The sequence below is a fragment of the Manis javanica genome, chromosome 16 (assembly GCF_040802235.1).
Source record: "Manis javanica isolate MJ-LG chromosome 16, MJ_LKY, whole genome shotgun sequence".
NCBI lineage: Eukaryota > Metazoa > Chordata > Mammalia > Pholidota > Manidae > Manis > Manis javanica.
The window spans coordinates 31437108-31453521 of NC_133171.1; the positions used below are offsets into that span (position 1 = coordinate 31437108).

Genomic DNA, 16414 nt, shown 5'->3' on the forward strand with positions numbered 1-16414 from the left:
GTAGGATTTATTTTCTTTTTTATGTTCGATTTCGAATAAGATTCCATTGTGTATATGTCCCACTTCTTCTCTATCCATTCATCTATTGATGGACACTTAGGTTGCTTCTGTACCTTGGCTATTGAAAATAGTGTAGCAATTTTCATAGGGGTGCAAGTATCTTCTTGAATCAGGGATTTTGTTTTCTTTTGATAAATTCCTAGAAGTGGAATTACTGGATCAAATGGTATTTCTATTCTTAATTTTTTGAGGAACTTCCATACCTCTTTCCATAGCAGTTGCACCAATTTACATTCCCACCAACAGTGTGGGAAGGTTCCTATTTCTCTGCATTCTCACCAGCATTTGTTATTTCTTGACTTTTGGATGGAATGTGGTCCTTCTAACCTGTGTGAGATGACATCTCATTGTGGTTTGGATTCGCAATATGGAGAATCTTTTCATGTGCCTGTCGGCCATTTGTATTTCTTCTTGGGAGAAATGTCTGTTCAGGTCCTCTGCCCATTTTTTAATCAGGTTATTTGTTTTTTGTTGTTGAGGCTTATGAGTTCTTTATGTATTTTGGATCTTAACTACACTTTTTGGATGAGTCCTTTATGAATATATTCTCCCATCCTGTAGCTTGCTTTTTTGTTCTGCTGATGGTGTCCTTTGATATACAGAAGGTTTTTGTTTGATGTAGTCCCACTTGTTCATTTTTTTGGTTTCTCTTGCCCAAGGGTATGTGTCCAGGAAAAAATTGCTCATCCTATATTCAAGAGACTTTGGTCTATGTTTTCTTCTTAGAGTTTTATGGTTTCATGTCTTACCTTCAGGTCTTTGATCCATTTCAAGTTTACTTTTGTGTACGGAGTTAGACAATAACCCTGTTTCATTCCCTTGCATGCACCTGTCCTCTTTTCCCAACACCACTTGTTGAAGAGGCTGTCTTTTCCCCAGTGTATATTCATGGCTCCTTTACTGTATATGAATTGACCATATAAGCGTGAGTTAGCAATGGCTATTTTTTAGTGAACAAATTTTACAAGTATTTGATATAATCAGTACTTTGTGATTGGCAGATCAACCACCTCGGTTTCATCATATAAAAAGTTTTTTATATTATAATTTAAGGTATTTCTAAGAATTCATAGTTTTATCATCAAATTTGCCACTTGAAAAGTAGGAAAGATCTACTAAAATTCACTCTTGAAATGATAGCCACTAACTTTTCAATTTGCTGCTAAGCTTTTTATGTGTAATAAAATGTCACCTGACAAATCTCTGAGTATTCTATCCATACTTTTGAAATCCTTGGGAATTCAATTTTCATTCAAACAGTCATTATATATAAGACATAAAGAAGAATATTAAAGTACATGTTTAACTCTAAAGTTATCTACAAATGATATAAATTATCAATTCTGTCTTATCTTTTTGGAGACAAAAGTTGTAACAGGTAAAACAAACAAAATCATTTTTTCTTGTCTTGGGGAGAGGAGTTACTTGCAGTTTCTCTTTCACTCAACTTTTGGTTCTGTTTTTGTTTTGTTTTGTTTTTATGTACTTGTATTCATCCTTGAACATACATGCAGGAGATAAACTGAGGAAGAAAGCTGCATGTATTCTATAAATTAATAGGCTTTTTGACCCCTCTGTACTCCTAAAGAAATTTTACTGTTGGTCTCTAAACAAATTTAATTAAAAGAGACGATTCTGCCCCTGGGGTTCTATATAATCTAGTTGATAACAAAAATGATGGCAATAAGTTTCTACTTCTAGCATTTAGGCACATGAGATCCTCTGAAAATCATTTCCAGTAAAAACCATTTAGGATGTTGGGCAAAATAAAATGAGCATCCGATCAAATGCATAGATAAGTTCAGATGATCATCCCTAGAGTTTAGAAAATAAAAGGAAAACCAGAGAGGGATCTACAAAAAAAAAAAAAGTGTGACAGACAAACAGAAATCACATTTGTTGATTTTAGGTACCTAGAAATGGGAGTTTTAAAGATCTTTGTCTGGACAAACTCAAGAGTTGAAAGTGAATACTCTTCATAAAGTTTAAACCTCTGAGGGCCTTCAGAGTCAGTGGAAAGAGGAGGTGGGGGAGAAGAATCCACCAACAAAGAAAGGCAACAAGAAAACTGTCGATGTTCAGCCTCCTTGACTTGAGGTGTGTTAGTAATTCCTCTCCCCAAACATTCTTCAACAAGCCTGCCCTCATGTAAGTTCACAATTCTGATTTATGCCACACATTTGGCTGAAAAAATTGCAAGCTAGAAATTAATATAAAATACTCTCAGTTTGAAAGCTTCAAGATTTTGGCAAGAAGCAAAAGCACATCCACTTTTGCATAGCCAAATTCCATAAATTGGGTTTCTACACATTCTCACTAATAAATAGCAATAAAAAAACTACATTAAAAAAAGAGCACTAGTAAAACAGTCCACCACCTCAAACAAAATGCTGCAGAAGAAATAAACAGCAGCATTAATGCCCCTAAAGGTTTTGCATGTTGTATTCGCTAAATTCAGAAATAAAATTACCCTATTTTAAATGCTGAAGAAAAAAATACAAAGGGAATTAAAAAAATAAGCAAAGCAAAAGAAAAAAAAAGACTATTACAAAATTCCAGGCAATGAAATGAAATATGTAATCACTGAAAATGTGCTAGATAAATTACATAGCAGATTAGGTACAGCTGAAAGGGGAATTAAGTACAGGACGTTAAAGCTGAATATTTTAACACAGAGAGACAAAGCAAATATGCCAGAGAAGTTTAAAATATGCTGGATAGAAAGAGAATGTCCAGCATTCCAATTATTCTGTCACAGTTTAATTATTTCAAAACATCAACAATGGACTCCAACCAAGAGAAAAACAATATCTTAAAATTGCAGACATGAACTAAATGTTATTTCTGTCTACAAGTGTTTATACAGACAAACTTTCAATGAAGAATATGGCCCAAATAAAATATCTTCAAGAAACAAACAAACTGACAGTGTTTACTCACAAAAGATACTCACTAAACAAACTTGAAAAGGAAGTACTTCCAAATAAGGAAAATGATTCCAAAATTCAAGTCAGAGAATCAAAAGAAACAAAAATGTCTATACAAAACAATAATTTGAATATATTACTTGGATTGAAACAAAACAACACATAAAAATGCAAATTCCTTCAAATTTTCCATAATATAATATTTGGTGAAACAAATTGGTCCTCAACTTTCTCCTTCATGGCTACAAGTTATCTGCCAACCAGCTATAATGTCTTTTTTGCTTTGCATAGGGACATTTGATACACTGTAGATGAAAGAACCCACTAAAATTTCATAAGTGTTAGGCTTCTTAATTTTCATTGGAATGCATTCCCCACCCTTAAGTATTCATATCTCACCAAGGCATCCAAATACTTTCTGTTTTCCAAATACTATGAACAGGTGTTATCAGCAATAAGTCATCAACTTGGCAAATCATTGAATAGATAAAGTATCTTATGGGAAAGCAAAACAAACAAGTTCCTCATGGATTAAATTCTGATACAGTGTTGGAGAATTGATGTAACCTTGAGACAAGACTATGCAGGTATACTGTTAACCTTGCCAGTAAAGGTAAACTAATTCTAGAGTTCTCTGCTTGTTAGAATAGAGACAGAGGCTTTGCTGAATTGGTACTTATATGCCAGACGCCAGGAAACTTTATTTGGTCCAATAAATTGATCACATCTGAAATAAATGCTAACATAGCAGTCATGCTTAATGAAACTTACCATTATACACTGTCATCCTCAAAGACCTTCTGTACCAGCCAAACTAAGGGGAAAAATAATGGGCATATAATATAAATCACCATGCCTATATTTTAAATATTAGTGGAGTTATTAAACTCCATGATAATTTTAATCAGAGCTACTTTGGCAGACCAATGAAGACAGAATCCAAATTAGAAAGGATTGAGGCATCAGAAATTTCTCATCATTGTGGTCTTACAAGTATTATTTCTCTAATTTTCTGTGTTCTCACTCCCATGATTACCAATTACATTAAGATTATAATTTGTCTCACAAAGAGAAAACAACCATTTTTGTACTCACTACCTAGACTAAGAAGTAAAACACCGCCAATATATTTGAAGCTCCTGCTTACCATTCCGGGAATAAATACTATCCTGAATTTGTCTTTATCACCCCTCTGCATTAAATAATATATAGTATTGTTTTATTTGCTTTAAATACCTTATATAAATAATACCAACTTTATGTATTCTTTTGAAGCTTATTTTGCTCAATATGATGCCCTAGAAGTTCATACAAGTTGATATTTATCACAGTAACTTATTTCACTGTTGCACAATATTCATTTATATGTCTCCATCATGATTTATACTCTCAACATTCTGTTAATGGAAATTTATACTGTATTTGTAATTATTTTATTGAATAAACTATACTCTTCTGAATATTCTAGTATATATTTGCCTTGTTGAGTATTTATGCAAGAGATTCTTAAAAAATATAAAAGACCAATTAGTTTATAGTTCATGTATCTCTTACCTGCCAGATACTGCCAAATAGTTTTCTGATGTGTTTGAACCAAATTTTTACTCACCCCAGTAATAGGTAAGAGTTTCAGTTATTCCACACTTTTGCCAACACTTGCAATTATAAGACTTTTTCATTTTTGCCAGTATGAAAGCTGTAAAATTATGTATCTAATAGTTATTGAAATTTTGTACTTTCCTGAGTACTAATGGGGGCGGCATTTTTTAATTGATTTTCTATAAGTATCTTTTTTCAGAACTTCAACTTTTTGTGATTTCTCTAACTCTCTGGGTTCTGATTTCCATGATAATCAATGATCCTGATTATAACATTCTTCCTGTGTAGTATGGCTATAGAAAAAATTATGATAATCATAAAAGTGTCAGTATCCCAACTCATAGGACAGTTATATTTTTAAAGTAATAAATTAGCATTCTGATGTCCATCACATGGTCATATTGAAACATGAGTTGCATTCCCAGGGTCTGATCATGATGGAGCAAGTTTGAGGAGCCCAGACTCTGGTTGACCTGCTCTGACATCAAAAAATGGGCAAGAAAAATAAACATTAGAGATAAAATAAGGACATAACCATAAATAAAGTATACATTAAAAGCTTTATAATACTATGTAAAAATCAATGATGATGTATTTGAAGACTTCTCTCAGATGTTTTTTTTTAATTACCAAAGTGATTGAAAAAGAGACAAAGATCAATAAGCAGATACATTAATGGAGGCAGTGAAACTTAACAATGAATGTTCAAAACTGCGGAGTAGTTTAGCATGGACCACATATAGGGTACTTGGAGAATTAAGAGTCTTGGAAGGTAATTTAATAATGATACTTTATGCCAAACTAAAAGGTTACTATCTCACTGGCTATGGAAGGCCACTGAAGAGTCTAAACAGAAAAATAGTGTAGTCAAATTTGTGTTTAAATAAGATAAATTTGACAGGTATTGGACACAGGAGAAAGTGAAGTCATGAAGACTAGTTAGGAAACATTTAGAAGGGTATAAGCAGGAAATAAAGAAGGCACTGCCAGCAACAGGGATCCAGCAGAATTCAATAACTGATAAAATGAATAATATGAAGAGTGTAAGGATAGGGAACAAAAGAGGAATTCTTGATGACTTTGCCAAGATTGCTATTCGAACAACTTGGTAGATGGAAATTCTCAATGTAAAAGCAAAACAGAATATTAGATACATGTTCATTCATTCATTAAATGCATTGATTGTCTCCAAAACTGTGCTCTTCCTTTCTAGTGACACAAAAAATTAAGCCATGGTTCCTGCATTTATGGAATTCATAGCTTTCATATAGTGAGTCAAATAGGGAAATACCACCGTACAGTTGAATAACAACTGTAATAAGAGAATATAACAAGTATTTGTAATGACAAGAAGATGTTATCAACTTGTTACTGAAAGAGGGAATCAAATTCCAAAAGCAAAAAATTGGATATATTTAGAGTTACCTATATTCCTTTCAAGTGAATCTGTCTAATAGACAGCTAGATACACAAGGTCTGAAGTTATTTTTGCTAAAAATAAAATTCTGAAAGATTTCAGAAGCTAGAAAGCATTTTAAGTTATGGGAATACATGAGATCACTTAGGGAAGGTTTCTAAACTAAGTGAAAAGGAAGGTGTATAGAACTCACTACAGAGCACATGGTAGCTATGACGACAGGTCCTAGCTTTATTTTTACTGCATTGAAGATCTTTATCGTGTGCTAAGTGATGTTTTACTTAGTTTTATTTTCTAAGAGGAAGGAGGTAAAGTCATAGCTTTAAAGCTTCAGATTTTGGAGAGGGCCAAAGAGCAGGTCGTGATGATCAACCTTCTTTGATGAAGAACCCAAGGGATAAAAACCAGTGTTACTGGGTTAACTGTGACAGTGAAGGATGAGACAGGGGTTTTTTTTTTAACACATGTTGTTTCCTCGTGCTTTGGTGAGATGCAGAGCGACTCTCCTCATGCATTATGTGGGAGGATGAAGAGGCTGTGGTCAAAAGGAGGCAGGTTAGTTCTGCTCTGATTTTTATAAGTGTTTTTTTATGGGGGAGAAAAACAAATGAAGCAAAAAATAGCAGCCAGACTAGCACAACAGAGTATTTGATCGTCCTTATCAGGTCCCCCAACAAATTGATCGCTTATGGATTAATATAAATGTGAATGCCTAGTATGAAAAAATTATCCAAGTGAAAGTAATCTAATTTTTATTAATTTCTAAGATAAGCAGAAATCTATGATGTGATAAAAATGTTTACTGTATTTTATATACACTATGATTTAGTACTATGCATGACATAATACAAACTATGTATTATATATAATCTCTAAAACAGTTACATTTTTAATAATTAATATGTATAGTTTTTAAGTCTATTTCCATGGATCTTGGAACTTAATTTTATAATTTTGGAATAATATAGATGATTATGACTTATATGTCTGAATATTATTGGTTACATTTATTATTTTTTAGTGAATCCTTCAGGAAGACAGATATATGAACTTAATAACTGGTGATATTCCTTCTAGCATAGAATTTAATAAAATTAGAACCATAAAAGGTACAACATACTATTTTTAAGCTAAAAACAAAATATTTATTAATAATTGCATTGTATCAGTTTTATCTCCTTTTTATAAACTCAGTCTTTGCGTTTGTGTGATGTTCTTCCTGGGGAATGTTAAGGGAAGACTGAACAAAACATTTCAATAGTATTAATTCTTTAAATTCTATTGAGCAAATCAAATCTATTTCCATGACAAAAGAGGAATAGTAAACAATGTTATGTTTCTTCTAATACCAAGAATTACAATAAAGATTGTGTATGGATGATTTGTGACCCAATGCATTTGTAGCCTTACTTGTATTAATTTGTCAGTTTCTGGGATTAGACCACAGAAGACCTTTATCCAAGGCTAAGGGGATTATAACTCACACTGTAGGGACAAGGGAGTTCCATTTCTATTCGTAATGAATAATATTACGCTGCTTGGTTGCACTGTGCTCAGGGTAAAGATACTAATCTCTTCTGCGTTGTCTTTATCATAAAGCAATCCATGGGACTCTCCTGGAGAAAATTTGAATGAGTTGTTGTATTAATTGACTGTGGTTTGTATTCGTACAGTAGAAATGTGTTTGGTGGAAAAATGAAATGCATCCATATTTTTAGCACACAGTACTTTAGACTGGGTACTGTGGTTCATACCTTCCTTCACTAATTTGGCAGGCTTTTTTTTAACATAATATAATTTACAGATATACAAGATCCTCCTTCTAGCTTAATTTACTGGATTTTTCATGACTCGAAATTAATTTTAAATTTTGTTAGCCATATAAAAGTTAAAATTAGTAAGATCAGACTATATGATCTCTTAAGACATTTAAATATTAGAGATGTCTATGTTGTCATCCCAAGCCACTTGTTTATAGCTATATGAAGTATTTTTTAAGATGTTTAGTGCATATTTCCATATAAAGACCCTGGGTTTTTTTCCACTTATAATTGGAATAAAAATAAATTTGGAGTGTGTTCAAATAGCATTGCCTGAAGAGGCTTTTGGAAGCAGTGGGAAAACACTCCACCTAACCCCAATTAGTCTTGTTTTCCACATTCAGGGCAGTTTTGTTTTCAAACATATCCGCTAACCATGATGATAATGAAAATTAATATGGCTAGAAAGCAACTCAATAGCAAGTGTTTATTGTTCATAATTGGTGTTTCATGTTATGATTTTCATAAAACCTGTCAGCTCTGAAAAAAAAGTTTGAGTGTGTGAGCTGGGAAGTAATCAGGTGTGCCTGAATTACACGATAGATATGCTCCTGCTAAGTAACATGGAAGTCATTTTTATATTTTTTAGCAAATTGAACTATATTTTTTTGCCTTTGGTGAGTTCACTACTTCTCAGAATAAGTAAATCTGATTATGTATACAAATAATTTAATTCCTATAGAAGCCCATATATAAAGACTATCCTCTGCCAGAAATTTTCTTGTGGATTTATCACTAATGTGAGAAGCTTAACCATGAGAAAAATGCTTGAACCTTATCTCTAGAGTCTTTGCTCATCCCTTCTTAATTATAAGAATATTTTTCTGTCCTTTTTTCTCAGAACTACCACTAATGATCATTTTAACTGTAGTTGTATTTGCCGACATTGTGTAAGACTGGTCATGCCATGGAGAGATGCAGAAGTAAATCAAATGCAGATCTTTCCACCAGAACATGAATATTGTGGAAGGGTGGATGGGATAGATTTTGTTAGACCATCCCTTTTATCTAGTTTTACATCTCACGTTAGACTCAGTGTTCTGTGGAGACAGAAAATATCAGGAAAAATGGTCCATGGAACCAGGTGACATAGCTTCCCAGGACCTCAGAAAAACTACCACATCAGGAGAATAAATTTATCAACTTCTGCTTGGGGTTTTCTTCCACGAGCTTCAGGAAGGCGAGGTCTTTATCTGTGTTGCTCACCACTGGATTCCTTGACTGGTACCTGGCATCTAGTAGTCAGTCAATAAATATTTGTTGAACCAATGAACACGTCAGTGAGTCCGAGTAGTACAAATCAAAATAATATGAAGAAAACAGTGCCTAAAACCATGTTATGGTAGAACCAACAGGTGAGCAGCATCCAGAGAGGCGCCACATTATATGCTTAAGATTCTGTTAAAGATTTAAAAACAAAGCCCGTGTCTTTTTATTCCTAGCCAGTTCCCTCTGCCGTGCATAGCCACATCCGATTTCTCATCCAAACTTCCTCCTGTGTAGAATTAGCTATATTGTATTTTAGGATGATGGGCATATGGTTTTTCTCCTTATCACATACTAAGAAGTAGTGCATGTACAGGTCAGTGTCTGCTAAACATTCTATTTCATCTGGTGAAACGCCAGCGTGGGCTTCTCTGGTCCCAAGAAATCACTCATCTCCTTAATTGGTATTTCTCTCAGTGTCTTGTTAGAATTAATTCATTTAGAATATTCTATTTCCAATTAAAGTGAATTTACCTCCCCCAGCCAAAGTAACAAATTTACTCTTTCCTCAATTCTACCTAACATTTTTAGTAACTATAATATAAAGCCGAAAACAACACATGCACTAAAAGGGTTGCAGATACAATACTAAACGGAGTTCAAATGTGGGAGAATATTCATGGAGAGCCTTGAAATTAGAGCAGATTTATGTACCTAGGATTAGGTGGAAGGGCATTCCAGACAGAGAGGAAAAGTGTGAACACAAGTAAAATCACAGAAGAAAGTGTGATCAACCTCACTGGTCCATGCATGTGTCTGGAAGCACTGAAAAATAAGAGTAGCAGTCCTGGTTTACTCCACAAGCAGATGAATTATTCTGTAGTCACTGAAGGATTCTGACCAAAGGTCTTACACAATTACCACTGAGTTAAGGTGACATGACAACAATGACAGCTAACAGACACTGTGGGAGGCCAGTTAGGAAGAAGCTGTTGCCAGCAGTTGAGATGAAATACAGTGACAACTTAAATAAAGAGGAAAGTTGCTAGATTTGATCTAGCAAAGAGGTGACAGGACAGGAACCAGCAACTAGTTTGAGAAGAGGCGGGTAAGGATGCTATGTTTCTAAGCCTGGGAAAGTGCCTTGAGTAAGAAAATGGAGGAGGGGCCGATTGGATAAGGCAGATGAAGTAGATGACCCGGGACAGAGCCTTAGAAACTATGTGTACTATGGAATTTAAAAGGACAGCCTGAAAAGGAGCTACTGGGTAGGTATAAAGAGAGTGAAAACTATAGTACGATGTCGTGGGAGATACAGAAAGTTTAAATAAACATAAGTATTAAGAATTACAAAGATTTCTAGTCATATTAGTAATGACGAATGACTTGCTAACTAGGCCTAAAAACCTTTGGAAAAAACAGATCTGGTGAAATACAGAGCCGGGAAGGTAAATTTCAAAGAGTTAAAGATTGCACGAGAAGGCCAAGAAATGGTGAAGGAAGTGATAACATATAACTTACTCAAGCAGTTTGGTAATAGGTAAATTACATTATTTGTATGTGACAATACAAAGTTACGGACAAACAAGATGTTAAAAAATAAAGTTTTTTCACCCACCAGGGTATAAATCTATAAACAAAATGAGGTGACAAATCTAAAAGCAAGGCTCAAGTAGGAAATATTCTTGTTGAGAAAGGGGCAGCATTTAAAGAGGACTTTAAAGATGTGGTTTTGAAGACAACGTTTTTGTAGAAAGCTATCTTGATCTCACCCTTCACCCTTTCGACCCATCGCATCTGACAGTGTTTGGGGGTAGCTAAAACTAGATCACTTAGGAAGGAACACCATGGACCATCAGCCTTGGGGGGGGTGGGGAGTGCGTGCGTGTGTGTGTGTGCATGTGTGTGTGTGTGCATAGAAATAGAGGAGACTATTTGAAGACTAGCTATACACCCCAGACAGTAAAACAGAGAGTGTAGAAGTATTCACCATGGACTAGTTATAGACCCCTCGGGAAAGAGATTGGCCTAGAGGCATTTTATGTTCTACTCAAGTGGATCTTCTAGTCAGGTGACCAAGACAGCCTTAACATTCCCCTCAGCTTGACTGAACTCTGGACCAGTTTCTTTCTGACTCTAGGCCCCTGACCTCACTTTTCTTGGAGCACTTACTTTAGAAAACTTGGAGTTGTAAATTCTTTGCTCCCATTGATATGAAATATTTTTAAAGCTTCTTGCCATATTTACAACCCAAGAATGTCTTTCTATAGGACTAGCGCCATCTCTTTGAAATACAGTCATCAGTCAAGAGAATGGCCCTGTCTCCCAGTCTCTGTGGGAGGGTAGGAGACTGACCTCAGTGGGTGCCTTGCTTCGAGTTGTAAACCACCTCCTGCAATGAATATAGAAGAAAATTTTGTTTTTTGGAAGAAAGGCTAATTAGCAAGCACAGGTAGTCTCTGATCCCACCCCCACCCCCGGCTCAGCTCTTAAAAACTCTACTCCCCTTTGTTTCAGAGGAGCTGTGCGAAGACCGAATGCTGGCCTCTCTCCTCTATTGCAAAAGCCTTGAATAAAGTCTTCGTTGCCGGGTTAACTTTGTCCAGTGCAACTTTAGCTTTGGTACAGACAAGTGATCGTCAGCACTGGAGTCTGTGTATAATGCGGAAATTCAGACGGGACCTGTTAGAAGTGACAAGCCAAAGGCAGGCCATTGCACAAGTCCTAGGAATTGCCGTTGGCAAAGGGTTTCAAAAGACTGAACAAATGTTCCTGAGTCAAAGGGTTGCCAGATTTAACAACTAAAAGTGTAGAACCCTCAGTGAAATTTGAATTTAAATAAACAAGGAAATTTATTAGAATATCTCATGCTCAGGATGTTTAGGACATACTTACACTAAAACATTATTTGTTATCTGAAATTGAAATTTAGCTGAGCATCCTTTATTTTATCTGTTATTCCTACCATGGGAGAAGTAGCTTTATACATCTGCTATTCCTAGAGATCAAGAAGCCTACTTACAAGAGTATCCATGGCCAGTGCTAACAGCTCTCCTTCGCTGTGTCCTTCTCTCCTTTCCACCCCACACTGCCTTCTTCCCATTCAAAGCCAAGTCAGAAACAGCAGCTAGGGGAGGGTGGTCGGAAGAGAAAATGAAATGCAGTTTCCTTCTGTCCCTCCAGGCAGAAAGCAAGTGTCAAGGCCTGCGGGGAGGTAGGTTGGGAGGTCGTATCCTAAAGGAAGATTTAACTATAGGTAAATTTCTTAAGACTGTATTTTAGTTTCTGAATAATTGTATAACTTAGAAAAAAGATAGATCTCATAGGAACTGCCAAGTTTTCAGCCAGAGGTGGAAAAAATTTCCTCCACTGTGAAAAAGACAAAAAATAAAATGTTGCATTTCCGATATCCTATGTATTAGACACTGTTCACTCTGCCAAGTCCACAGATCTAAATATAGTAATGAAAATAAAATACTTTTCAAATTTTATTGGCCTCAGATTTTATGAGATTAATTAATAAAGAGATTAATAATTCTAAAGGGATAACTCTAAAAAATTAATAACCTTTTGTAGTATAGTAATATTGCTAATGAAATATCTACATATTATTGAAAACCACTAAATAATAATTAATATTAATAAAACACCTCTATGGGACAATTGTCTAATTTTTTTGTGTCACAAATTTTTTTTTACTCTTTTATTGAGGTGTAATTAGATCCAATAAAATTCAATGATTTCAAGAATATAATTTGATGTACACCCATTGTATCACAGACTATTTTAAGATTCCAATGAATAAACTATTATTTTACATATGCAGGGACACATTTTTTTCATATAATCTCAGAGTATGTATTTACCTCATCCACAAACAGCAAAATAAAATTCTCACTTCTAGGTTTTTCCTCTGAGCTGGTGGCTAATTATTTGAGACAATGATATTACAAATTTATACTTAGAGTTCTAAATTTCTTAAAGTTGGGCCTAATATTTATAAAATTCAGTGTTATCTTTTTAGATGAACGCTAACGATAAATACTGTTATCTAATTGATTAGCAATATAATGCTATCAAAACAAATTAATATAACTTTGTTTTTCAGATGCAGGTTTATTTCTCCCATCTTTCAATGAGAATTCCTTTTTGGAACTGCCTTTTCTTGCAACCCTGGATAAGTTGAAGTTTGTCCTGGAGAACAAACATAACAGAATTGTTACGATCTACTTGACTATAAAAGCAAACACTTTGAATGGAACTGTTCTCTACAGTGAGTATTACATGTTTGACCTCCTATGTGTCCTGTTTCCTTCTCAAATGTTAAACCTATTGACTGAAAGAATTATTCATTTAAATGTTGTGGGGAAACATTTTTCGTGCAAGAAACATCACCAAAAGGAAATCTTAGTTCTTTCTAGTTTACTCTTGAAGCTTCTTGAATTTATGAGTCATTCAACGGAACATGACTTACAGAACAGGCTCTGAACCAGTAAGACAGAATCCAGCAAGTGTGAGAATTGGGCAGCATCTGGCTGTAGCAGTAAAACGAAAATGCTGCAAATGTTTCAGAGCATATTTTTATAATATAAACCACTAAATATGAATTTCATTCCATACTTAGTAACTTGGAAAAATTAATTCCAGAGCTGGTATTCTTTTGACAATTGGGAGAATTCTTATAACTCTTTCAGCATTTAAAATAAGCTGGTTTGAAAAAAAAGTAGTATTAACAGTATTTATTTGAGGAAATGTTTCCACATCGAGGCTTCTTTCCTCTGTCACTAAAGTGTATTATCACTTGCAACATTGCAAATGTGACAGTTGCTTTATCTCTTTTGAAATGAAGGCACAATAGTTTTAACAATTCACTGTATCAGAGGTATAATGTCTTCAGTGCTTGGATAGATTAACCACTGGAGGGCAACTCATTATTTCTCAAATGATTTTCTCTTCTACTTGGGAATGTTTTTGCAGAATTGATTTGTCATTCTCTACTTTCTAAACAAAATGTAAACTTTTTATTATTTGACTATGAGTAAAATGCCTAAAAGAAGTATTTTTGGAAAATGGGTGCATTTAGAAGTTTTGAACATTAGGCTGAGAATTTATGTTCAATTTTAGAAAGAAACTAACTTGTCAGAAGTAGGCCAGCATTATTTATTTCCCAGGAGCATAAGCATCTGTGTTTAAATGATGGCTTTAGAATGTCTGATTTATTTATGTTAAGAAAAGAGAAAGAGAAGACAAGAAAAAAAGGAAAACTTGTTTTTATCTATCCACCTAAGTGGTGGTAGAGGACCATGAAATTTGGAGGTAATAGGGCATTGCAGGGGAAACAAAACAGAACACAGAACAAAAGACACGAACATAATAATATAAAGCCACAAAGCAAAGTGATTTTTTGGCCGCAATTTTTTAAGTTATCTGGAACTGGAAGATGTTTCTTGGTGGAAAGTGTGTTTTTACCAACTAAAAACAGCCGGTAGCCAAACAAGCAACCCGCCTCTGGGAATTCTCCCCCTCTTGTCCCCGGCCCCTGGATCACATCCATATTGCCTCTCAACGTGTTTGTTTTGAAAGCTGTAGAAATAACACGCCAAACATGTATACACCCCGTTCAAGTAGGTACTTTGATTTAAACCAATAAACCCAAACCATTGTTAGCGCCATAGGGTTATTGCTGCCTGCCGTACTAATGGCCTACCAAAGAAATCAGACTGACAATTATTAGTAATTAAGCAGTGCCATTGCGATGATTATCAATTTCTGTCTTGGTCTTACATAGTTGTTCTCACAGAGCCAAGTACCTCAAAGCCGTCTGCTCAAGGGAGTTACACGGCCTGAGAGTGCAGAAAATATTAGTCTGTGAAGCCTTCTTTCTGTTCGTTCGTAAAGCGGTGGTTTAATCCTACACTGCTGAGAATTCCTCAGCACAATGTGTCATGCGGTTGCCGCTCTGACTCTTCTTGGAATTTGTTAAGCTCATAAACGCCTCCTAACAGATGAACACAAAGATTTTTGTGCTTCAGTGAGACACTCGCAGTGTAAAAGGTGTCCCCTAACTTGACTGAAAGGCTTGTTTTCCTTCCTTTGACATCAGTATATTATGTGTAGGAGCCATTAAAAGTAGTGAGGAAATTAAAACAGATGTTTCACTTAAGAGTCTAGGGGTCGATTTTTGCTCTTTTTTGGGGGAGTGGGACGGCATTTGTTTTTTGTTTTGTCATTGTTTTCATTCCTAAAATTTCAGTAAATATTCAAATCTGTTTCTCAGACATTCCTTGAACATGTGTATTTTGTGGCGTCACTTATGAAAGGGGAAAGGATAGTGAAACACCAGGGTTGATAAGCCAGTGTCGGCTTTGAATTATATTCTTAGTTCAAAACTGTAGATTTATCTTTTCTCAGTTTGCCTCACCAACTAATTGATGTTGAAAGGAACAAAAGGAAGATAAAACTTGATTCCTTACGGGGTTGCAGTAAAAATCCTCAGAAAGGACGGTTTTAAAAAGAACTCTCTGTGGGAGAGAGGCAGCTCTGAGAACAGCAGTCAAGATGAAAAGAAAGCTTTTTGAATGTGCCACTGAACCAATTCAGAATTCTGGAGCCCAGTCAAAGGAGCTACTAATAGGTCACGGGAGGAGGCGTGAGACCACACAAAACTCTCTCGGTCTGCACTTTCAGAAAATGAGCTCTATTCGGCCAACGGTATCAATCGGGGTTTCGTCACGGGATATATTACTATGCAGCTGAATCCATTCTGTGCCGCTGCTTTGAAAAGAAATAAGCATGCCCTTTGCAAGGATGCGACCTCTGAGAATTAGGAGAACACGTCTGACCAAGCGGCAGGAGGCAAATTACATGAGCAACTCCAGTGGGAGAACAGGATTCAGAGACAATATTTGTATTACTTACTGTTCCTTTTTAGGAACAAAAGTAAAAGGACAAGTCTTAGATATTTATTCCAGGTAGGAACTGGCAGAAAAAGTAGGATTATTGGGCCCTCCTTTTTTGTGCATGCATTTAGGGAGGGTTAAAAGAAGAGATTTCTGAAGAAAACAAATTAAACACAAAGAATCATAGCATCTGTCTTTCTCTATAAAATGATTCCCACCAGAATACACAATATCTTCATTAGATACTTGTTGTGCAAAGGCCAATGAAATCACATAGTACTTCCTGACAGCATGTTAAAAAGCAACGTCTTTTCTTACAGAAAAAAAGTTTGCTCAATTGTTTTAATCAATTTTACAATGTGTACCATAAAATTCTTTGAATGTCCTTATCCCTCCTAAATAGCTCCCAATGGAGCTTGCTCCAGATGGAAATGGGAGGGAGCAAGCAGGGTTGAAAGCATGGTGGATAAATTCATAGACTGCCAC

The 16414-nt window shown here is 35.2% G+C and overlaps 1 protein-coding gene across 1 annotated transcript in view; it reads left to right on the top strand.

Annotated features, from left to right (window-relative positions):
- EYS (eyes shut homolog) overlaps nt 1-16414 on the top strand; it is a 1533253-nt gene that overhangs the window by 1251642 nt on the left and 265197 nt on the right. The window contains 1 exon segment of the mRNA XM_073224289.1: nt 13138-13302. Within this exon segment, the coding sequence (XP_073080390.1) occupies nt 13138-13302 (165 nt within the window).